Source organism: Brienomyrus brachyistius, chromosome 15 (genome assembly GCF_023856365.1).
Source record: "Brienomyrus brachyistius isolate T26 chromosome 15, BBRACH_0.4, whole genome shotgun sequence".
Taxonomy (NCBI): Eukaryota; Metazoa; Chordata; class Actinopteri; order Osteoglossiformes; family Mormyridae; genus Brienomyrus; species Brienomyrus brachyistius.
Window position 1 is genome coordinate 17,645,264 of NC_064547.1, and position 25,553 is coordinate 17,670,816.

The 25,553-nt window shown below is 47.4% G+C and overlaps 1 protein-coding gene across 7 annotated transcripts in view; it reads left to right on the forward strand.

Annotated features, from left to right (window-relative positions):
• Positions 1-957: 957 nt before the first annotated feature.
• kank4 (KN motif and ankyrin repeat domains 4) overlaps positions 958-25,553 on the forward strand; it is a 29,927-nt gene continuing 5,331 nt past the window's right edge. For 2 of the 7 annotated variants that reach the window (XM_048977050.1, XM_048977056.1), the window contains exons 1-6: positions 958-1,130; positions 19,098-19,145; positions 19,375-21,768; positions 23,738-23,837; positions 24,713-24,901; positions 25,465-25,549. In XM_048977050.1, coding sequence (XP_048833007.1) covers positions 19,127-19,145; positions 19,375-21,768; positions 23,738-23,837; positions 24,713-24,901; positions 25,465-25,549 — 2,787 coding nt within the window. In that variant the 5' untranslated portion in view covers positions 958-1,130; positions 19,098-19,126. Of the gene's footprint in view, positions 1,148-5,440; positions 5,615-14,370; positions 14,824-16,912; positions 17,350-19,097; positions 19,146-19,374; positions 21,769-23,737; positions 23,838-24,712; positions 24,902-25,464; positions 25,550-25,553 lie in introns of those variants that run through there. The other 5 variants (XM_048977054.1, XM_048977052.1, XM_048977053.1 and 2 more) reach the window with 5 other exon arrangements.

Consider the following 25,553-nt stretch of genomic DNA (forward strand, 5'->3'; position numbering starts at 1 on the left):
TGCATCTTGGACTTCTTGCGCTTCATAGTTTACAGTCACCCAATAACTCAAGTCAAGTGTTCGGGAGAGTTGTGGCGATATCCGTGTGAAATGGGAGTAAAGTCACTTTTGCATATTGCTTCATGGAACATTCCGGTGCTGGGCGTTATATCTTCAGCACACTCGAGCGCTGGCCTGAGCGAGGCAGCAGGTCCTGCCTTGGGTGGTGTTTACTGGGTTATGGCTGGGTCAGTAGTGCTGAGGTGGAGTTAAGCATCCCCCTCCCAGCAAAACCAGTAATGTCCTTAGAATGAGTCAGTGTCTCTATACGGAATGAAATGAGAGACTTTGTTATTATGTTTTCATTGTTTTTTTCTTTGTTTCCTTTCGACCTGCTTTTACATCATCACAATTATTTGCAGTATTTGTTGCTTTATGAACTTTATGAGTATTAGACTGAAGTCATGTTTGTGTATCTCCTCCATCCGTGCAAAGCCACTGCTTTAGGTGGATGCATATTGATCTCTGCCTGTACTTGTAATTAAATTTAAAGATGAATCTCCCCTCCAGTTCATTTCCGAGCCTTAGGTTGCAGTTTCGTGCAGCTGTTTCAACAGATAAGGGGAAGGGGGGGGCAATCCCCAAAATTCTTATTCCATTGTTGCGATCCATGGGACTGGGAGGGAGTTTAAAGTGTGAGTATACCAGGAAAATGTGGGCTAATTTGGTAGGTTTGCAAAGCTTGTGTTGAATGAGCCATGTGAAGCATTTAAGACAATTGGGGTGGGGGGGGGACTCTCACAGAGGGGCAGGGTCCCCCCCTTTGGCGTCGTCATCAATGAATTCACTCTGCAAAATCAACCCCCCACCGTTCCCCAGTGCTGGGTAGAGCCGCCCCTCCTGTGATCTGACCTCCAGGATTTTATTGGATGAATGCTGAGGAAGGGGGCGTGTCCATCCTTCCAGCCATGCAACCCCTGCCTTACCCGTTACGGTCCTCTCCGCATTTCTCGGGAACCACTGTATCCCGATCCCAGATGTTGTTGCGGAGGACGTGCAGTAGAAGCAGCGCCTGAGTGGAGCGGACAGGGTTTCCTTGAAGAGGTGGCGCAACTGAAGGAAAACTGCCTCAGGCTTGAAGCAGAAGAAAGGTATGGGGGTCCAGGAGGTATGTTTAGGGGGGGTGGGTGGGAATGTCATTAGTCACGGCAGCTTTTCCGACCTGCAGCAGTGATCGGGGATATCCCCGTCTCCATCCGGACGGGCCGTGCTCCCGGTGGCCAGCAGATGTCCCCGCCGAGTCAGCAGCCCTCTGATAAACTTGCCGAACGGGCCGTAAATTAAACCTATTTGCTGCCTGTTTTTATTCTGTCACACGGATGGAATATTTAACGAGGAACCATTAGTGCCTGGCACTAAGAGCAATGGGTTTATAATGAAGGGGGGGGGGCTTTTGGTAATTAAAATGGTGGGTTTTAGAGAAGCCAGGATGCCTGTGTTCGTATTTCTGCATGCTGACAGTAAGAGTCCCTGCCTCTGTATATTACTGAGCATGCTGCCGAGCATGACATACTGGGTTACGGATTGGTCCCGTGGGGTCCTCTGGGGTGGGTGGCATTGATCTCCTGCTTTCTTATGACGGCAGGGGGCTTCGGAATACACATATACGCTTGCATAAGGATTTCCAAAAGGCGCATGACCGAGCGTCAACAGGAAAATGTTTCTCATCATTTCTCTGCCATAAAATCTATCTGGGCCAGATTGTTTTTGTGTCTGTGTGGCTTCGATGTGGATGTTCATCCACTTACTGGCTTAATTGGATTATGCTGTGGGTTTGTCTGAATGGTGGGCAGGAAGAAGCTGTTTTTCGTTGCTGTCCCTGAACTTTTCTTACCGGCCTATGGAAAGAGAGACCAGTTTGGGTTTTAAGCTGGTACTTAAGGTACCTGTCGGCTGCTCTGGGAAGTGGGAAGTGGTTACTACACTCCCACGAGGCTCGCGCTGCACAGGGTCCAACGATCGTGCCACCCGTGTCCTCTGCTTTAATCGCCGGCCACAGCCTGGCCCCATGAGACCAACCCACTTCACAGGTGGCCGTGGAACATTCCTGAAAACCTCTGAGAGCCTGGTGTCCTTGGGCTATGGGGCGGAGCAGCATATGGAGCCAGACAGTCAGCGCCAGTCACTCTCCCCAAGAACGAGGACAGACACCAATTTACAGCATGTAGGCCCTTAACGATCAATCAAGCCATGGCACAAAAGCGCCAAAGTAAGGGTAAAGTGTTTCTTGATCCTGGCTGTGTGCATCCATGCTGGGGTACAAAGTTCTGAGGTACGGTGGGCTGGAGGAGTTGCCCTTATCTCAGCTGGCAGGGAACCCAGATGGTCCAGATGGTTTGCATTCCCAAAGCGTGGCCCCCACAACAGGCAGAACCCCCCCCCAGTGCTGAGAGCCAGCAACTCCCACGCCGATGGATTCGGCTGGGATTTTTCACCGTTTCATCTCTGGAGGGTATCAGCACCTCCGTGGCGTCTCCTGTTATCCCCTGACGGGCTTTGGCTGGGATCTGGGTGCATTTGTGGAGTGTTACAGAGATCTCCCACACCGAGTTGGCCTCCCTCCCCATGCTTGCTTTCTTGATGCCTGGAAGGAGCTTGGACTCGCTCACGGGAGTTTTACTTACACAAAAATGTTCTGGGGGCCGAAGGAAAAATGATTGGTTCAGAGAGATAACCAAACAGATCGTAGAAGAGGTGGGCTCAAGCAACCAGAGGAGATTGGACCAATCAATCAGATGTCTTGGTCCCACCTCCTACAGTTACCTCTACAATCTGATTGGTTATCTCTCTGAACCAATCACTTTTCCTTCTGCCCTCAGAACTTTTTTGCGTAAGTTAAACTCTGATGAGCCTTGGATTCATAGAAGTCGGTGGTAAATGTGTGGAGTGTTATGGGTTATTACTCCCAGAGACCAATAAAATGCTGAACGCCTGTGAAAGTCTCCATTTGGGTTTGATTTGGTTTTGTTCATGATGAGATTTCATCACGGTCTTGGGGGTAAAACAAATTCAGAATGGTGCTGGTTCCTCCGCTTGCCGTCCTCTCTATCTATCTATCTATCTATCTATCTATCTATCTATCTATCTATCTATCTATCTATCTATCTATCTATCTGTCTATCTGTCTATCTGTCTATCTATCTATCTATCTATCTATCTAATCTTTTTCTTTTTCTCTCTTTTCAGTTTGCCTTTCTCTCTTTTTTTCAGCCACAGTTGAAGTGTCACATTTTCCCGTAGTGAAGCTGTATCCTTCAGCACATCTGCTAAAGGCATAAAGGCCAGAGCCGCCGGCTCGCGCGCGGCCTTTGGCGAAGCTTCACGGCGTGGCGGGCGCCAGTGCCGAGCCGGGGAGTCGGGGATTACATTAGTGCTGACGTGAGGCTCAGTGTGGCTGGGCGAGCGGGGGTGTTTGGAACCTCTGGTGCTGCCAGGTCGCGGTGGGGGACGGATGAGGTACTCTCGTGCTTTCCGTTCCTGCAGGAGGATGTTTTGTAGTGTGTTGGGTAGGGGGAACAATGGATTAGATCCTTTGCGTGATCGCTCTGCATGAGCCGGCCATTTTAATTTGTTTTTCATATTAGCCTGCGGAAAAAAGCAGGACTTTTCTGTCACAGGGAGAGAGAAGGAGAGAGAATTTAAATGAGTTGCTGGAGGAAATCTTCTTGTGTTGACCTTTTTAACCTCATTTGCATAGCTAATAAGACTGCAACTTAATTAGCTTTAAGTGGCATCTAACTTCTGCAGGATTTGTACAGTACTAATCATTTGTAGCCACTACCTATACAACTATTTCATGAACTAGTAAGCTATTGGCAACACCGATACTAAATATTTTTAAGGACAAGCAAACAAAATAGGAACATTTCCATGTAATATAATTAGATATATTTAGACTGATTCCATTTAAATTTGATGTATAGGTGTCTATGATGTATGGGGGTCTATTATTTTGTATTAGTATGCTCTGTGTAAGTGCGAGAGAATATTGCAACCACCTATGAGGACAACAAACATATGTAATCGATACCTTAATGGTAACTTTTGAATGTCGACAGTGTCGAGGCATCGATCTGGCTGTTCCTCTCTTTGGCTGCAGTGTACAGAGCTGAAGTCTGTGTTTGACGTGTGTTTCTGGAGGTGTGGTGCAGAGCTCACCGAATTTACAGGGGCTTAGAGAGGAAAGCTTAAATACTGCATCAGATCAGCAAACTGTGCAACGAGAGAGAGGCGTACTTGGGGTGAGGTGGGTGAGGCTTGGGCGAGGGCGGGGGGCTGTCCGGGGCTAACGGAGAGGCAGTCCTGCTTTATTTTTCTGCTCCCGAGACTTTCTCAACATTGCAGAGGAGTCAGGAAACACCCAATGAGTTTTTTTGCGGCGAGATATTCAGTGTATTACAATGACAGACAATGTAAAAGTTAAACTGTTATTGTTCGTCGCTTGAAAGCACACCCATTTCTGCATTTAGATTTATGATTGTAATAAGACGAGTTTGAAACACCAAACAAGTGCCAGATGGACGCTGTTAGACGGCGTCGCAGGCATCTTGCTCCGGGACGCTGTGGACTCCCAGCATTTCCGAGCTGGGAGTAACAGACAAGGCCGAACACCCTGCAGCATGAACTGAATGGAAGAGCAGTAATGCCGATGGATTATTAAGCTTTATAGGACGGGGATTGGAAAAACATTACTTTTATTAAATCAGTAAATAGTATTCACTACGCAAAATAAACGGGAACAGAGCTGTATGTATGGCCACACATTTCAGGATTTTGTCAGGCATCTCGTTGGCAAAGTGGAAAGAAAGCACATTTGTTTAATTAACGTTAAACCATCTTTACTGCCAAACACAAATGGACCGTGTCAGCTTTCATACTGGACACAACAGTAAATAAAACTCATGTTAATTTGTATTGGCGGCTTATTTAACAGAGACAGAAACATTATACACACATTCAAACAAAATTATTTCAAATTTCAGCTTGGATTGTATTCATATCCTTTGTTCTTTGCTTATATGTGAAAAGAGTGGTACACAGTCCCATCGGAAAGCTTACATTTTGCTTAATTACCTGTCATGTTGATGGAGAAAATCTTGCATCATGTGTGAAGAATAAGCAGCATCTGGGCACTAATGCTAGATTTCTGTTTCCTTTGCTTTTCTGCAGAAATAAAATGACAGACTGTGTTTTAGGGAGGTTTTGATAGATTTTTAGCTAAAGCCTCCCTGTGCATGTTCAGTGGCCTCCCCTCCTTTAAATATCCTGTACAGATGTCAGTTGGTTGCAGGATCTTTTGTAAGTTTAATAAAAACAAACCTCCAGTGAGGAGAGGGTGGGTTTTTTCCTGGTTAGTTTATGAGACCCTTCCTTCAGGATGGGTCCCATCTTAAATCCACAGCTTTATCCGGCCCTCGACTTCCAGAAGGACGCCGTTGCTGTTCCTGCAGTAGAGTGGATTGCAGCCTTGGTCCTGAGCCAGCCCAGGGTGAGGGGAAGTGGGGAAAGGGCCTGTGTGCTTCATCGATCGTTGGTGACCTTGCCAGAAACGATGATGCACGTCCCCCTACACCAGGTAGATAAAACCAGCCCCCCCGCCCCTACCCCTCTGGGCATTAGTCTGAGGATGTGAGACTCTCTGGCACGTCAATACAAGGCCTCCCGTTCATTTGAAATCCAACCGTCTCCTTGTGCCTGCATGTGTAGATGAATCAGTGACCCACTTCCTGTTAATATAGGTCATGTTCCATCAGCGGACCCATTATACTCTGCCTCTGGACAGTGCATATATTAGTTCCTGGTCCTTATATGAAGATGGGTGGCGCTGTGGAGGGCTACACTGAGGCATAGTGATGTAATTCTGCATCTGTCGCTGGAGGCGGAGCTACTGGGGCGAGGGCCTCTGCAAGGCCCAGCTGAAAACTGATTGGCCCCTGGAGTACCTTCTCCCCTGTCACTCACAGATTCAAATTATATCATTGGTTGGTCAGTCCTATGGCCCCTCTTGTGCACCCACCTTAAAAAACCCTAGAATTACCCCTGTCTGTAGTGGTGGACTTCAGGGACAGTCAGTGGGATCTCCACTGCAGAGGCTGTTTTCCAGGTTCTCTGTTACCCTTTATTGACATTACTTTTGGGGGAGGGGGTGCTACAGAGGAGATGGGTGCATTTTTTCAGTACAAATTATTCGTCGTCTTGTATTAAGGCCTCACTGAAGGCCAAGCCCCATATGGTCACTGGGTCTTTGGGGAGGAGTCAGGGAATGTTCTAGATAAGGCCATGCCTCCGGCTGACTGCCATGCCGGGGTGGGGGGGGGGGCGGGGGGGGTCACGGAATCAGCCATCCTCTTCATGCCTCGAAGATCAAACCACTCATCATAGAAAGCCGAGTCTTCTGAAGGGAGCTGAAAAAAATGACACCGACAAAAAACAGGATTTTCAATGACCCCCCCCCACCCCTTCCCCCCCCCAAAGCTGCAGGAATGGCATTTGCCTAAAGCATCCTCCTTTGTTGGGGAAAAAAATGTCTAGAGCTACTGGAGTTGACTGTCTTGCCTGGTTTCTCTGATACGAGGTCTTGGGATGGATCAATGTCAACCCATGAACTGCTCCCACACAGACACACAGACTCTTAAATTCCTTGGCTGTTGTGATTCTGCTGTATTCCTCTACATCGAGCGTAAAGATCAACTGCATTTGGTGCGGACATGGATTAGGCTCCCAGGCTGAATGAGATAAAATGGATTTGATTACTCTGTGTTTGCCCAGCTGTAAGTCAGGTTTCAGAGTCCAAAACGCTCACACGCGACATTCTGTGTCATAAGGGAGGGGTGTTCCAGGGCATTGCCTGTTTATGAGTAACCGACGGCCTGCAGTTGTTATGGTTTCAAACCTAATTTGTGGTTTTCAGAAGGAATTTCGGGGTGTAACATTTTAGAAACTGATATGCTTGTGTTTCCTTTTCGAGTTCCTGCTTTTAGTGAAAGTACCACAGAGGTGGCTCTATAATTTTGCCACAGAGGGTCAGCTGTAGGTTTAAAAAAAGCATAGAAACTGGGCCTTTAAAGGTGTAAGGAATGACCGGGGGGGGGCTGACTAACTCAATGCCCCCTGACTTCCTGTGCCTGAACTTTCACTGAACTGCCAAGCGCAGGGACACACAGGGGGCTCTTTAGGCGTAAACACCCCTGCCTCTGTACTGTTCAGTTCCTCACGCTGAGGCCTGTTATGCTCACTGCATAAATGACAGCTGCCGTCGCAGCCCGTGCATCCTGGGGAGAACCTTTCATTTACATAAACGCCCAGCTGAATGAAGAATAGATTTAAGGGTTTAAAGAAGTAGCTGACTGGCTTGGCTCAGGGGCCGTCGGTCTAAACCCTTAGCCTCATACAAATTGTCTGAGCCTGATTTTGCCAGAACTGAAACGTGTTCTGGTTGCCCTTCCATAATGCGGCATTACCCCTTTTCAAGAAAAATGTCCTGGAAGCCGCTCCCCTTCGCAGGCCCTGCTGTCGGGCGTCCTGCAGCCATGCCTGTCCAGAAGTTTGACCGCGTTCCAGCAGTTTTGTTTCCTGAAATCTCACTAAGCGACCAGTCTCAGCGGGTGTAATGAAAGTCCCTATTTAAAGTAGCTCATAATTAGGGATGTTTGCTAACAAATGTTTTCTTCTCCGCTTGTTTGGCGGAGACCAAAATGGCGGCTTTAGCGGCATCGATTAGGAAACCCGCTGTAGTGCCAGACAAAGGGGGGGGGGTTTGGAGTAGCCAGGAGCAACAGTAGAATTTTCCTCTGCGGTGGCAGCAATAGCTAAATCCAGCCGAAACAAAAAGACGTTTTTTAAAAGCATAATGGCCACCTTGTAAAAGCCACAGTCCGCTGCAGGAAAACAATCCAAAAAGACGGCAGCCGAAAGCATTTCACGGTCTGAGCTGTGCCGTTATATCGAGCGGCTGGCAGCCGCTGCAGCGATGCCACGTCTGCCCACAGAAAAACATCAGGTGAGGAACAGATGTCCTGTCAGCACAAACAGAGGCTGAATTTCTTTCCACGTGTAACGTCAGGAAACACCTGTAATTCTTCATGCACATTCACAGCCCATTTTTTTTTTTTGGGGGGGTATTTGTTTCTCTGCTGAAGACATGTTAGGGTTGGTTCTTTCTTCTTGAGAAACTCCATCAGCAGGCCTTAGATATTTGATAAATGCTGGATTATATTTCCTACAGTGTGCATCCTGGTGGAGAGTCTAGCCATGTTACCAAGCACGCGGCAAAACTGACTACTGGATAGCCCACCCTGAATATCACCGAGTAAACATGTGGGGGGGGGAAATAGGTGCCCATGTGCAAATCTGCTCAGTTAGATTTTGGCATGAAATGAAACGATCGTACTGTTTATTTCAGCAAGTTTCCTTTACGAGAGACTTTTCGCATTTTAAGTAGCATTTAAAGCCTCTGATGTCAAAATGCAGGAACTGCGCAGCCCTTTTGAAGCGGCTGATTGGTGGAGGCCTGGGTGAATGATCGCAACACTGCCTGTTTGGCAGCCTGAGAAGTGGCAGTGTCCCCCCTGCTGTGTGTGTGTGTGTGTGTGTGTGTGTGTCGCCCAACTCGGTGCCCGCCTGTTTACTGCATAGCTGGCATTGCTCGGGTCTGTGGCCGCCGTTCCAGTGCCCGCCGCGGTCTGAGTGTCGTCGCCGTGGACGACTCGCGCTCGCCGCAGTGTGGGCCGCCCCGCCCTCATGGAGATTGCAGCCCCGTTAGCGCTATTAGTTGAGAACATGGAAGGACCATGTGAGAAGAGAACCAAAATTAATCTTAATTAATTAATCTTAAGCATGTGAGAGTTAAGTGACTGAATTAAACAAATTTTTCGGTTTAATTGTTACATTTTTTTCAGGTGTGCTCCTCATTTACAGTACTTTGCACCATTTTCATAAGATGGAAGGTTTATGTTGGTGGCTCATTGGGCTGCATTAGTGTTATGGGTTCAAATCCCTTCTCTGCTCTGTGTGTGGGGTTCGCATGTTTTCCCCATGTTCCCCTCCCATGACCCTGAGCTGGATAACCAGTTGAAAAATGAATGGATTGGTTCCATAATTTAGACAGCAGACAAGGCTTGTATGCAGTAATAACCTAGAGTAAAATGATCAGATGACAGTGCTTTTTGTGTGCCGATGTTACAGAGAGATTGGAGGCAGTGTCTCGCCCCTGGGTGTGGCCCCCACTTTGAAGCAGGTGCTCCGGGCCATTGCTGGGCCCCAACCCGCTGCCAGCTGCCCCAGTCTGGCCGGAATGCCATGCCATGCCTGTTTGTGCAGGGAGTGGGTGTAGCTTGAGAGCGGTGGATGGCGGGGGGGGGGGGGGGGGGGGATTCCAGACCCAGCACATGCAGTGTGCACATGTGTGCAGTACCTGATTCCAGACATTGTATGATTTCCATAGCAACCAGGTCTTACTGGTTCGTAGTAGAAGAATTTAAAAATACAACAGATTGACATTGGCGCTGGGGGGTCCACACTGCAGCTGTGAGGGTTTTTTTTTGCATAATAGCACTTTTCTCCATTGATTGATTTTGTACAAATAAATGGCCCCGAACATCGATGTAAGCTGTGTAATTCACTCAGAAGACATAAGATTTCCTTATTAACTTAAGTGCCCTTTATTCTGCAGCTTACCTCTATACTTACATGTCATTATATACAGCAGCTTTAATAAATATGACCTTTTTTTTTTTTTTTTACTTGAGTTGAAATGAAAATGCTGCTTTTCTCCTGATGCCTCTTCACAGCTCCAGCCAATCAGCACGATTGGACCCTTTTGCCTTCCAGTGCCCCCCGGGTGTTTGTCAGTTTTATTTGACTTTCTTGTTCATTGTTAAATAATTAAAAATGTAATAAGCGGCGAGTCTAAGATGCCCCCCCCCATATGGACGTGGGTGAGGTATCTAGACTGTAAACAGCAGCCTGCCTGCAGCTGCCATCCCATCTCTTCTGTGCCGCACGCTAACTGGCTGCCTCTCTTCCCCTAAATACTAGGGAAGCTGCTTATTTGCACTGAAGAGCTTCTCCTTCCCCCGCCGATGATACGGATCCCGCTTGAATTAGGCTCCTGTTAATTACGTGTAGCGATTGACTCATTGTCGGCATTGCGGGATTAGTATCCTGTATGTGAAGGCTCTTGGTAGTTAGGGTTGATTGCTGCTGTCGTTCTGCTTGTGTCGCACAGTCAGGGCTGAATAGTCCATCTCCATAACGACGCAAACCGCTGCCGCCTGCCAGCTGCCTTGTACCGGCACTGCATGTGTGTGGAGATCATTCACCAGTGCCACCCCCAGGTGTGTGCTGTCAAACTGCAAGCGCGGAGATTAAGAGATTATTCTGCCGGCCGAGGGCGGAGCAGATCTGGGTGGCACTCGTATGCTTTATCGTCTAGTCTGTCAGCCATTGCTTATTGCTGCACCCAGGTAGCTACTGACAGGGGCGGCCATGTGACCTGGGCAGGTGTAAGAGGCCACACCCCCAATAATTAGGACATGACCATCTACAACGGGCTTTTTCACCAGATTCATACAAAATTGGCTGCAGTTTATTATTTATATTTTTTTGTGTGTTGGTGTGAATTTTGCATGCCCTCCCATTATTGCATGGGTGTCCTCTATGCACTCCTCCATCCTTCGGGAGTCCAAAAAACAGGGGGTTACGAGTATTGGTGTGACTAAATTGCCCTCAGTGTGTGCATGTGTGTGTCCTCATGGACTGGCTTCCCAGCCGAGGTGGCCCCCTGCCTTGTGCTTAATGGGAAAGACTCCAGGTTCACAACAATATTGGATAAGGGGTTATGGATGGATGGATGGATGAATGAATGCATGGATGGATGGATGGATGGACAGATGGATGGATGAATGAATGCATGGATGGATGGACAGACGGATGGATGGACGGACGGACAAATGGATGGATGAATGAATGCATGGATGGATGGATGGATGGACAGATGGATTGATGAATGAATGCATGGATGGATGGACAGATGGATAAATGGACGGACGGATGGATGGTTGGATGGATGGACAGATGGATGGATGAATGAATGCATGGATGGATGGATGGATGGACAGATGGATGGATGAATGAATGTATGGATGGATGGACAGATGGATAAATAGACGGACGGATGGATGGATGGATGGATGTATGGACGGACGGACGGTATGTAAAGGTGTCCTTTGCAGCATCCATGCTCCTTCTGTCCTTCAACGCTTCTCCATTATATCGTGCAGCATCACAACCTGTTGTTCAGTGGCTTGTACTGGTAATGGAATTGCTGTTATACCCTTGATGTGGTTCTTACCTGAATTGCTCTAGAGAAATATCGGACAATTTGCTTAGCTAAATATGGCATATTGCTTTGGGTGAAAAGATCAGCTATTCCCGCTGCAGGGTTTTCATTCGTAAGTATAATTTGGAGGCCAGAAATCTGATGTGTACGGGCTGAAGCACGTCTCAGCTCAGCCTCACTCGGATAGCGCATGTACAGTGAAGCACGTCTCAGTTCAGCCTCACTCGGATAGTGCATGCATAGTGAAGCACGTCTCAGTTCAGCCTCACTCGGATAGTGCATGCATAGTGAAGCACGTCTCAGTTCAGCCTCACTCGGATAGTGCATGCATAGTGAAGCACGTCTCAGTTCAGCCTCACTCGGATAGTGCATGCATAGTGAAGCACGTCTCAGCTCAGCCTCACTCGGATAGTGCATGCACAGTGAAGCACGTCCCTCTGTCCCCGTTTCTTGGAAGTTTCCTTTCAGCAAAACATTCTTCTCCAATGTCTTTAATGTTGCTTTTTACCTTGTTCTTCCTCAGGATGTCTGTTAGGGTCGCTTGTGATCAAATCTTCTATCTCTGATCACTCGGCCATCTCCCTTTCCTCTCCTCCCATGTTTTTACGCGTCTGGTTTACTCATTCAGCAGCCCCAGTACTCCTCCTGCAGGGGGTCCCGGTAAAGGAAGCGTTCTCTGTGGATCCTGTGCCTGAAGGGGTCCAGACCGGTGCCGTGTCCTCTGATTAGCACGGAGCATGACGTTTCAGTGGTCCCAGCATGAAAACGTTCAGTGTGGGCCGTGCGCGGATCATAGCGACACGAAACGGAGCAGATGCGGTGTGCGGTTTCCGGGCAACAAGAGCCTTTTCCCCACACAGGTGTTAGCGATCGTTTATGAGTCTCCATAGGAGATTCGCGTTTCCCGGGGCTCAATTTCACACTCGGGATGCTGCTCAAGTTAGACTAATATCAATAAGAAAGCATAATAAACAAAATTGCCACTAGCTGTGGCTTAAATCTTCCGCCTTTCCGGAAGTTTCCTTGACTGAGGAGGACATCGATGATGCAGATCACAGCGCTATCTCTTAATTTAACCGCCCTTCGATCCGTATTTGTTTTAAACTTTAAATACCAATGTTTGCACACTGCTGATTTTTAATGTGCGCTTGGTCTTCATTTTAAAATATGCAAGCACCAGTTCCTACGGATGAAATTATTCCCACGTCTCCATGGGGCTGTACTGCAGACTTCAAACCATTAGCCATCAAATTACCGGAGACTCAGCATTGCCGTTAGGAGCGGAACGCAGCGTGGGCTGTGCAGAGATGGCTGGGCAATTTTATCGTCTTTTGATGGCGCGCATGCAGGAAAGGTGGAAAAAGAGGAATAAAAAAAAGTATAAGTGTGGAAAGCTGTAACCGTCAGCATTATTCCTGCATAGTAATCCAGGCGTCCTCAATAGCTACAGCATGTTTACGCAGCATGACAATATCTCAAAAAATACGGAGAGGAATAACTGCACTGCGTTTTCTGACAGTTACGTGTTGTCATTTCCTGTGGCCTTCCGTCGTCCTCGGAGACGATGTGTTGTTTTTAAATGCGCTGGTAGAGCAGCGACCCGCCTGTTGGTGCCGTCAGCATCCCAAGTCTGCGTGGTTCCGCTGATTTCAATGGAGGTATGTGGGGTCACGACTCTGCCAAGGAAAACACGACAAAGCCCTGGGTTGGTGTAGCCCAAAACTAGGTCATTACCGACTGTGTTCTGCCACTTGCTTCGTATGAGAGCTTTGTGTTTAATCTGCTCCCCTCCGACATGCCGTTTCATGGGTCTTAAAAGTGCCGGTCAGTCCGTCAGCCAACAAAGATACACACATGGGCCTCAACCAGCCCTGGGTCTTAAGGCACAGTGGCTCAGCAGGCAAAGTCTCAGAAGATCACCAGTTTGAGCTCTGGCCTTGGCAGAGCAGTCACATGTTCTTTACCCCTTAATCCCCAGCTCCAGGGCTGCTGACCCTGTGCTGTGACCCCCAAGCTGTGGAGAGCAAGATGGGGTTGGCAAAGACAAGCATTGCAGTTTACCTGTACTCGGGCAAATGAAGCATATTTGTTTATTTAGTAGTGCCATAAGCAGTTTTGTTTTCACCGTGGTCATGGTACCCAAACAACACTGTGGAACAGAGGCAGTGGCTTTTCATTGCTGCTCAATGCAGATATTTATGTGGCACCACTGCAGAAGCAGTACTGAGCTTGTTATCCCTGTCAGAGTATCGCCGAGGGGAGTACTCTTAGCATACTTTGGGTTAAGTTATACTCGGCCGGGGAATCCCGGCTGGGCCAGACGAGGCCCGAGGAAGGGTGTGAGGCAGCGCCCCCCAAAACCGGGGATGTGGTTTCCCTCCGGAAACAAACAGTGGAGGCCACAGCCCGTGGAAATGCCCATGGGGCCGAGTTCGGGAGGCAGCAACGCATGGAAAGCTGCTTACTTCCAGAGTAGGAGGTTAGATGTTTATAATTTAGCTCTAACTGGAGTCAAGTGGTGGAGAATGTGCAGTCAGGGAATGCAGGCTCTGCCACTGGGCAGTCAGGTGTACCTGCCTCACACTCAGACTAAATAGTTTTATTTTTTAGATGTTTCTCCACATGGAAGAACTTAGTCGGACCAACCACATGTACTGTCAGTCTCTCGGGCTTTAACGACAGCGCTTAAAAAAACAAAATCTTTCTTTTCCCACCATACAATGCGAAGAGTAATTTCCTTTGCCACTGCGTAACAAGACGGCTTTTCAATAACGCAGTTTTTACTTTTACGGCAGTTTAATTGCACTATAATTATCTTCTTTGTGATCTCTGTGCAACAGCTCAGTGGAACTGGAAATCCAAATACAACTGCAAGCAGTAAAGAGACTTAATGAGCCAACATAAACTCCACCCGAAGTGTTTGTGTTCTGGGCAGATAAGAGGCGGACTGTTAAAAGATACCGTTTAAGCCCCCATTTAATAATTCACTCGATATTTGCAGCAATAATTGCACTGCTGAGTGGCGAGCATTTACCGGTGTTCCAGAGAAAGCTGTGGAAAGTGACTATTTTCCTCGGACTTCCCAAGACCAGTAACCTGCTCCGGATACTATGAGGGGGGAAAAGGGGATTTTCACTGAATTCCTGAGATGCAAACATGAGAGAGATTAGAGCTGTAATTCTCGTTGCATAAGCTGGATCTCTGCTGTAGTTACAAGGTTGTCTGTCACCTGACGGTCTGATCGGGCAGCTGGGGACCCTTATTCTCAGCTGCACGGTCAGCATTTGTATGTGTGTGTGTGTGTGTGTGTGTGTGTGTGTGTGTTTTCTGTTCAAGTTGGGGGAGAGTAAGGGGGAAAACCTGGGTAACGGAGCGGAGAAACTCTGCAGCTGCTGCAGCCAGCGCGTCCTGTGCACGGCTGCATTGCACAGGGGCTAGAAGGAGAGGTTTGTGGCAGCCCTCGGGCATTAATTTCTTACCGTCCTCGGTTTTCTGCATGTGGCTGCGGGTCTCTGTGTGTGACAAGTGGAGCCGCTTGCATTAACGGAGCGGTAGCGCCGCTGCTGCAATGCAGGAGACAGCGGCCGGCGCTGTGCGAGTGGATGTCGCACCGGCGGCTCCGATGTCCCTCCAGCTTGGCTAATTAATTAATTACACCTCGCATCAGTGCGTTTGGCCGCGACACACAGGTAACGGTGTGCACACCTACGGAGGATGATGCTTTCAAGTCCGCGGGGTTTTACTGCAAGTAGGCTGCAGTGAGAGTTGTTGCCAAGCAGAAAAGGGCTTTTTATGGGGTGGGGGTATTTCACCGGGATTGGGAATGTGTGTCTCAAGCGGGATGGACGGTGACGACGGGAACCGGGGGAAGCAGCGTCTCAACAACTGAAACCGCACCTCTCTGCTTATGACAACCACAACATGTATCCGTCCCTGCTGTGATGCATTTATTGCAGATAATAATGTTTTTGTCGCTACCCGTGACACTGAGATAGTTTTCATTTTCTTATGGATGAAATGAGTTTACTTCTTGCTGGATCATTGTTGTGTATTTCTTATAGCTCTTTAGGTTCAAACCGTTCAAGTCCCGTAAAATTCCTTATACCGTATATCCATATCCTGCTGCTGTACAAGACGGCGCATGCATTTGATATTAGCTGAATTATTTATACCCAGAAGCATCAGAGCGCTAATAAAATCTCTTTTCGCTGTGTTTTGAGCCGTACATGCCTGATAGGTGCAGATCTATGTGCTGCCGAAGATGGGGAATAGACCAAAACAGCCGACGCCGTACCCACGCTTGCCTGACAGACGCGCCCTGTTTTTTACCCGTTAGTTTTTATTGCACAGATGTAGCACACTGTCAGCCTAACGGAATTAACCCATCTTCACTAATCTGACAAATGTGTTCCCATTGCCAGACACGGTTATGAGATGGGCAGTTTAATGTGCTGTGTGTGGGTTAATATGAAGTCTGAATGGAAATATGATATAATAACATTATTATCATTATGTAATAATAAATACAGCATTTGATATGGCTGTATTACTCCTTTCTAGGTCTCCGGATTTTGGACACAGACACGGTATAGTGTGGCGTTTATGGTCTGCAGGCACTTTTATTTATTTTAAGTTATGTGGGGGAACAGATACGAGAGTAGCGCCGGGGGATCAGTGCGCCAGCCGCCTGTTCTCATCTGCTTCTGGGGATGAAGCGACCCTTATGTAACCGCATCTGGTGGGAAATAACCTGGCTGTTTCGGGTAATTTTGCTCTGCCCAGTGTGAGGCAAACCTGCCGCCTGTGGCTCCTCGCTCATTCAATCAGGACGCGGCGCAACAGCAACGGATTAAATCAGCGCTGCTTTACATACACTTTGCGCTCAGTCATTTTGTGTTATTTAATTTCAGCCACCGAGAATCGATGCGAGCGGTAACTTTAAATCATTGGTTTCTTCCTTCATGAAAAGCTCATCATACATCCTTGGCTGGGCTGTGCAAACGGGATGAGAGCAGATACGCTGACGCCATGAGAAATTAGTACTGGGCCCGTAATGAATGCCATGTCTAATTAAGAAGCCTCAATTTAATTTGGTGTTGCAAGTTTTATTCGTCATATACACGAACACACAGTTCCATGTGAGTAATAAAGCGCTGTTTCCACCTACTCTCTGAATTGAGAAAGGAAGAACCGAATTCGAAAAAAATCAAATTAAAACGACGATGTAGTCGTTCAGTATGATTCAGTAATGAATAGCAAGTATCGTGGCAGGTTAACATGGTACGATGAGACACATTTCCAGCAGTCACCCAGTCCTTGGGCTGTTCCACCATCGCGCACCTGCCTGTCTCTGTCAAGCAGCTTGTTGACTTCGTGACTTTGCCGTTGATCCTTTAAAATTGCCCAGCTGCTGGGACGAGGCTGATTGGATGATCTTGTCATTTCACTCTTGAAGAAAAAAGAGGCACTTAAAAATTACTGGTGTTTGTATAGTAGTCCTTTCATGTGGATCTTTCAGCATTAGATTCATTTAGAGGAAAAAAAAAACGTTTCAGCAGTTTGAAGTGTATTCATACATTCATACTTCCAGCAGTTTTCATGCGGAAGAACTACAGAAGAGTGTTGTAGATTCTCTGTTTTCTTACCTGTTGTATTACTGCCAGTTCTCTTCTTTATTTGGACATTATTTCATCTGCTGGAACTTCTTACCGTTCCTTCTTACTTGGAATCCCTTTGAAGTCAGAAAAATACTGCACGAAGCGTCACTTACAGCAGTTCAGAAAGTTCTAAGCTGAAACCGAGCCTGTGAACCAAAGACATGTAGAGGCAGCCTTCATCAGGGCTACGCAGCTCGTCTTCAGGGCCTTGCTCAACGGGCCAACAGCAGCATGACCTCCCTCGCAACCGTGGGATTTGAACCAGCAAACTTTCAATCAGGAGCATGGCATCCTGATCCGGGGAGCCACATACAGGTATTTGCTGGTTCTACCCATGTTTTGAGCTTCTTGAGTTTAATTGTCATTAATTAAATTGCGGCTTTTTATATTGCATCGAGTGCTGTAATTAAAAACAACGTGTTCCTACAGCCACACTGAAATGGGGGGCTCAGCTGCTAATCCGGTAACTGTAGATCGGGCGTTTGGCTATTTCATTTAGCTGAATAAAGTCTTTGACTGCTTCTGCGAGTGCCTAATTCACCCCCCCCCCCTTAATTTTAACAGGAGTCGGGTGTAAATGTGATGTGATCCCCTGACCACCTGCTGCCGTCCAGTTGTGCACCGTTTCACAGCCTTTTACGTTACTCGCTTCCACTTGTAGGTGCTCTCAGTGTGTCACACTTCAGGTACACGGTGAGGACAGACTGAGGACAGCCCCTTTCTGGTCCTGGAGAATATCCAAAGCCCCCCCCCTCCCCTTCAAACTACATTGATTTCAGTTTCTGTTTTTCTCTGGGAAAGATTACCATTGGGTGAGACCTTCCCGCCATTGGTCATACATTATATAACCACCTGAGGCACTAAATGCTGGACACTCTTCACAGTGCAGTTACTAAACCTTCTGTTCTCAGAAACGCTAAATCAAAGCACGAGACTGATGCAGATGGTGTTTGGCCTTGACTGTTCTCCATCCAGGTCCCTCCCCCCCGACCATACATGAATTTGGGAGCGTAGAATTTCAGTTATTAACTTTGTCTAAATGATACAGTCTCTTCCTGGTTTTTTTTTCTTTCTTTCTTTTTAATCGCAGTTCTCATCACTGCTTCAGCGTCGTCCTACGAAAAAACAGAATCTGGTTGAAATTACTGGATGTTGCTTTCATACCTCCATGCAGGCTGTGCTGTGCTCTTCTGGGGTTTCTTGGCACCGACGCGCAGCGACATAGTGCATCTCTTCTACGGCGCATTTTATTTTTAACATTGGCTCTAACTTTTAGTGAGAAACATGGAAAACAGATAGATGCAGAATATAAAGTATCTATGTAGGCTTTCTTTAAGTCTGCTTATTTAATTTCTTGAGGTACATGGGTGTATACTATGGGGGGGGGGAGTTGTAAAGACCCCAATAACCGGCCAATACAACCCCCCTCCCCTAAATGGGTGGACACCTCAACTCTCCCAATATTCAAACCAAAGTTACGCCCTTGTGTATGTGTACATATATATATATATATATATACGTAACTCTTTGTCGGTAGTTATAACTGATGCAAAAACCATAATCGTGAATTTTGAATGTTTCCTGGTCTGATAATACTTGCCTTGTGAAGACCATCCCAAACTAATGGCTTCCAACAGTTGGCATTTGTAACTGGAACAAATGAGTGAAACTGTAACGGAACATTTTACGCGCTGCTCCACGTGAACGTGGTTCACTTACAGACGCTTCCACGACCACAAATGTCTATGGTTGCTCTTTTGATTACGCTGCAATGGGTTAGATAGTTTTTGCTTGAGGTTTGGCTGTTTTATTCTAGTGTTAATGCCTAATATGTAATATACTACAGTGTAAATAGGACAGCTTTGCAAAGTAGATTAAAGGCTGTGGTTGGCAGATTCTAAAATACATGTTATGTTGTACAGTATTAAAGGGAGCCGTGGTGACTCAGTGGATATGATGGATGGATGTATGACAGTGTTGAAATTGCCAGCGTGATAAATGCATATTTAGGCCATATTTTCCCGTAAGCATATTTTGTTTACTTAAAATGATTTTTCTTTCAGATCACCAGTACTAATCACAACTAATTAAAATGATGGACAAAAAAAATGGTAAGTTTTGTTTTTTAATCTCCATTAAAATATATGGTTTTTTTTTGCCTGTTTAATATGATTTAAATCTCTTTAGTCTGGTTCCTTGTTAAAAATGCCCTTGCTGTTGTAAGAATTTCCCAGTCAACACAAAAGTTGCCGATTCAAGTTTGGCTTAAAAGCATTTATAAGTTGTAAGGAAGCAGGAATATTAAGTGTGACATTAAAGCCGGTGACTTACACGTTTCAGCAAACGGCTTGTCTTCAAAAGCCCCGGAGAGCGGGGGCCAGCGAAAGCAGCTGCCCTATTACGTGGAAACGCCCTACGGGTTTCACCTCGACCTGGACTTCCTTAAGTATGTGGATGACATCGAGAAAGGGAACACCATCAAGAGGGTTCACATCCAGAGGAAAAGCAGGGGCCCCAAATTCAGCACTCTGCCTCGGAATTTCAGCCTCCCAGGCCATGCCGCACGAAGCGTGCCCAGGGACACCTGGGCGTCATCCTGCACCCTCGGACACAAAACGAAGGCACGCGTCATGGAGGTCGAGAAGATCTATGAGTTTCGGCCATGTGAGGGCAGGTCTCCCAGTTACCCCAGGGCACCTGGAGTCAGCTACAGATCAGAAAAAGCTGTAGAGGAGGCCACTATCAGAGCTTTCGATGAGCAGCCCTTGGGTTTACATATCAGGCCACATCTACTCAGGGCATCCAGTATGCCAGTGACTGTCATGAGGAAGAGCTCAGAGTCTTCGGAGGTTCTTGGACCTCAAGCTTCTGCGGAGTCGTCCAGGGAGAATGGCTCATCTGAGAATGTCTCCAGGTTGTTGGATGTAGGGACCAGGAGGAGTGGCGTGCTTGGGGAGCACACAGGACTGCACCAACAGTTTGCCACGGCCCTGCAGAGGGTCCGCGAGCTGGAGGAGCAAGTCAAAACCATCCCAAAACTCAAAGCACAGATCTTATTGCTGCAGGAGGAGAAAGAGCAGCTTCTCCGGCGGCTTAACTCCCAGCCTGTGGTCAACAAGACAGAGTGTCTGCCATGTGAGCACCGGGAAAGTGCAACTCAACAGGATCGTTTGGAGGATGCAAGCGTTTCCAGCACCATTACCGCAGAACTAAGAATCGAGCAGCCTTTTGTTGTCCCTGATGATGATGACCAGATTCATGAGCTGGAATCAGAGGGACAAGAAGAAACAGAGAGGTCTGTGGAGCCAAAGTTAGGGGCACAAGAAAAAACAGCTTCTATTACAGACCCACTTTTGATACCGGTAACAGTGGCAGAGGTAACAGAAGTAGCAAAAACTGATGGCAGCAGAGTGGAATGTCCTTTGGAACAGGAAGCAGTAGTACCAGAACTGGCAATGGAGACACAGGAAACGTTGTCAAAGAATCTTCTGTGCCAGGAGGAACTGTTAGGGAACCCTTTGGCAGAGACACCAGGCAAGAACATGGAAGCTGTAGGAAGTACTTCTACAAATGAAGTAACGGTGGAAAGTCCTTCATCACATAAAGAAGCAGAACAAGTGGAGACTTGGCAGAGAAGTCCCTCAATACAAGAGGCAGCCCATTTAAGGCGAGGCATGGAGAGTCTTTCTACAAAGGAACCACCAGGGCATGAGGAAGCACTGAAAACAGCCCAGCCAGAACAAACAGCGTCAGATATCCATACTGTTTTTGGTGAGGGAGATATGGATCCCACATACCAGCAAGCAGGTGAAGACTCTGAGAGTCTGATCATTCAAGCTCTTCAGGAAAAGCTGGCAGCCCTCGAAGAGCAGCTGTGTGACATCAGAATCGAGCTAGAGAATACAAACGCTTTGCTAAGTGAAAAGATCGAGGAGAATAAGCTGAAGGAGGAAAAGATCAAGGAGCTAATGAAGAAGTTAAGAGTCTATTCTGAGGAAGACATGGAGGATGCTGATGAGAGTGACCAGAAAACTGATGATTTGGCAGAGACGGCACCTTTCTTCTCTGCTGGTTCACCTTGTGATTTGTCTGTGAATAAAAATGCAGAAGAACTAACACTGACTTGTGAAGGAGCTACAGCCGACGAGACAATGATGTCCTCCAACACTAGTGGACAGCCAAAATACCTGGCAAGCTCGAGCACCCAAACGGATGCTGTAGAGGTACAAGACAGAGGGGTTTCAGTAAGTGTTTTAACAACTGAGAAGTATGTGGAAGTTGGAGTGACTGTATGCGACCAAGCTGTGGAAACAGATCCCCAGGAGGAACCTTGCCGCACGGCTCAAGAGGAAACTTGGAAGGCTGAGGAGCCGAATGTCTCAGTGGAACCCATGGACCAGCAAGGTGCTTCCTCTGGTCTTCTGGAGGAAGCTGGCTGCTTGGTGGAGCTGAAGCAGCCTTGCCAGTTGGACCCAGGACATCAGCGCTATGAGCAGGATGGAGAGGAAGTGCCGGCCACAAACGCGGCCATTGGCCAGTACGTGACGAGGATCCAGGGACTGCTGACCGAGCAGTGGGCGTACCTCAGCAGCGGACACCCTGAGATCACCAGCACCCTCAAGCAGCCAGCCTCCAAGATCAGCTCCATCCAGACTCAGCTCGTCAGCTCCCTGAATGCTCTGTCTACCTTTTACTCTTCACCGGGGCAGAAAGGGGCCACCACTCAACCAGCAGGTAATTCCCAATGTATAAAAAGAAACATACAACTGTCATTGATGTGCAGATGACATTGAATTGAATTGAATTGAAACTAAACAAAACAAAATGAAACAAAACAAAACGAAACTTTATTTGCACAAGTACATTGAAATTCTTGCACGGTTCACTCAGTCAGAACCATAAGACTATGACATACTATGACATATAAAGATGCATTAAGATCTTACTGTACTGAACAGATATGTTGCTTGAGCGTCAGAGGTACTAGGGGAAGGTGGGGGTGATTCTACAGAGTTCATGCACAATCCAGCTCATAGTAATTTTCATACCACTTTGTTGCCCAAAAATGTACTCAGCAGATCCAGCGGTTTTTCTCCTGAGCTCTGCTGGACTTGAAAATGTACCAAGTCTAAAAAGTCTGTTGATTACAATCAAAAGATTAACAGCATGTCGCCGAGTGAAACAAATGACATTGCTGGAAGGCGTCCAGGTAGAGAGCGAGTAAGCTTCATTCCCCAGGGTGCTCTGACTCAGATTCTACCATTATCTCTGTTATACCAAAGGCGTATTTAAAATTCAGAGGGATGTAATAGAGCCCTGGGACAGTGGAATGCTACACTGTAGCTTTTAGCTAAATGCGAGAAGACCTCTCACAGATCTGTAAGGGTGGGCTGAATTACAGCACGTCACACTACTTGGTCGTAAGTATTTTGGTCTGAAATATTTTACTTGGTGTGTAGAATGCCATGGATTTATTATTGATTCATTCATCTTTCCTCCTAATTAGGCACATACTTAATTGTACTTCATAAACAATGCATGGTTTAAGTCTCAATATAATATGATTAATCGGCACAGTTCTTCTTTAGCGATTGTTGAAGGCATCATTCTTTCTGGAATGTACTGAGTCAACCCCTGCGGGATGATCCCAAAGCCAGCTTCAGGGCTGTTTTTTGCTCCCTAAACAATTTGATGAGCACAGTCCTGCCGTAATTAAATCCAGACACTCCGAAATCTGCAAGAGGCAGACAAAGAGGAGCAGGACATGTCTGTCTGAAGAGGCAGAAGCTGCTGCTTTAAGCCACTGGTCCCGACGAATGCTGTGACGAACAGAAACTCATCACGCAGCCATTGTCAACCATGACACCGATGATGGGCAGTAAAGAGATTCTGAAAAAGGCTTACAGTGACACCTATATAATTTAGTTTTTTAGAAGATATGTTGTCAGTGATAGAATATTACATGTTGTCATTGCCGCTGACACATTTAACGTCAGATATTTGATGTGGTTTCCCTTCTTGCGTCTTCACTGACTTAATTTCTACCTCGATTTCATATAAAATGAATGTGGTTGGAATAATTTGGGGGCTGCATTGAAATGGCACTCGGCGTTTGGTGAACTGGAGATCACTTTGCGTGCAGCTATTTGTGATTTATTCATTTTTTTTTTATCTCAAACCCAATTATGTAAAGTTGCGAAATATGATGAAGAGTGGAGCTGCTTCACTTTAGACTCAGAAATGGTTTCTCTTTAATTAGATGTGTATGAACTGATTTTTGATACATTTCTACATAATGAGGCCAGAAAGGTTTGTCAGGAAGCTCACAGAAAGCAAGATCTTAGGAAAGCAAAACCACTGAACCCAGCTAAGACGCCACAGAGCTCGGCACCATGTGACCCAAACTTTTGACGAGCTGCCGTTTGACAATGGCGAATCTTCATAAAGGCTTCTAAAGAGCAATTCTGAGAGATGTAAGGATTTTTAAAGGCCCCTTTGCTTACTCCGCCGTGTTCAGCTGAGGGGGGGGGGGTACCAGGGCTGAATGGGGATGGACAGCCCCACGATGATTTTTTCCAACTTTCCTTCTGGGAAAATACCAGTATTCCAGCTGGCCAGTCCAGCCTGGCGTTCGTTCCGGATTGACAGGTACCTGCCCCCCCCAGCCGGTGCTCTGACAGTCTTTTCTTTGTCCTCTCCTCAGGCCTGAAGTCCATCATGAAGAAGAACGACGACGGCAGCCGGCCAGGAAATGGCAGCGGCGGCGGCAAGAAGAACCTCAAATTTGTCGGCGTGAATGGGGGGTACGCTGGGGTGTCCGTCTCACTGCCCCCCCCACGCATTCACCAGCTGCCCTCTGCTTGTTTGCCGCCCCCTCGCCGTTTGAAAGCGTGCCAGGTGCCACCAGGTGGTCCGGCCGCCCAGAGGGATCCCTGCCGTGTGTCGGCGGTCCGGTGTTTATATAAACCGGGTCGGAAGTGGAAACAGGGCCCAGAACAAAGCCCCCCCACCCCACCCCCATCCCTGCTGTGTCCCTCCCGCCAGCCGTCTGTCAGCTCTGTCTGCGAGTCTCCCAACAAGAAAACCCAGCCCGTCACCCCTCCCCCCCAGCCCCCATATTAAAAGAAACACTAGATGGTGTTTATTAGTTTGTGTTCTTGTATTTTTACACTAGATTGCCAGCATTGAGAAGCATAAGACAATGTTGACAACCAATGTTATTTATGCAGTGCTTTACAGTTACATTTTACTAATAGCTATTTACTATTTATTATTAGCTTTTACAAACGTGTAACTCACTCTGATTCCTCGATTAGACTGTCTCGCTTCCACAAGCTTGATTGTTTTTTTCTGTCGTTAACTTTGGGTTTCGCCAGCTGAAACGACTCGACCGCCTGTCGCGTCCGAGTTAAGAGTCCGTCAAGAAAATGTGCTCACGTTTGTGTCTGTTCCCAGCGCACAGAATTTTAACCCACATATAACCCAGTAATAATAATCATAATGATACATTTATTATTTTAGACCCAAGTAGCAGTCTTGTTTAGGGGGGGCCACAGGAAGGCCATGCATGTAGTCACTGACGCCTCCCCCGCCAGAACTGCCCCTGCACCCAGACACCCCCGACACTGAGAAACCCAGGGTTCCTGATTTGTTCCTTCGCGTTCCGCCCTCGGCTCAGCTACGAGACGACCTCCAGCGAGGAGTCCAGCGGCGAGGACAACGTGGATGACAGTTCTGGGCCTGAGGAGCAGGAGAAATCCGGTGATACCAGCCCGCAGGAACCCACACATGTCGAGGCGGCGGGATCCGACGGTGACCTGAGCACCCCGGTCCCATGTGCGGACTCCCAGGACGACCCGCCAAGAGGGTAGGTCAATGAGGACCACGGCCAAGGACTGGTCAGCTACCTCCTAACAGCGCTGCACAGCCGCCCCTCATCTGATCTCAAGCCAACTGAGGGAGGATATTGGACACGCCCCTATGGCTTTTCCCAGGCAGGAGTAGCCAATAGGAGATGGACACAATTCCGCTCATTGTTTGCATTGCTTGGCCTGGAAGCCAATATGAAGGAGGTGCTGACAGACTTTTTAATATATGAAGAGAAGGGTCACCTACATACCCAGGCCAGGTGGAGGCCTCAGCCTTGATATATCATTTCATATATTCTCCCAGCATGGGAGAAAACACGGATCCCAGCCTTTTAATCAATTATCCATGCAGTAACACCACGGTAAAGGTTTATTTTCCTTTAGTTGTGTCACTGGTAAAAATACTCATTAAAAATGAAGTGTACGGTCCCATGATTGTAGAGACAAATATAGAAACACTGCCTCCGTTCCCAGAAACCAGAAAGTCCAGTTGTAGCTTGTGCTGCTCTTCAGTGGACGGTGCTGGTTGCCGTTGAGCTGCGTGTGTCGCTTCTGCTCCCAGGGAAAAGGTGGATGAAGACTTCATGGAGGCCTGCATCTACCTCAAAGACCGGCTGGCAGAAATCAGCGCCCCCGACAAAGAAATGGTAA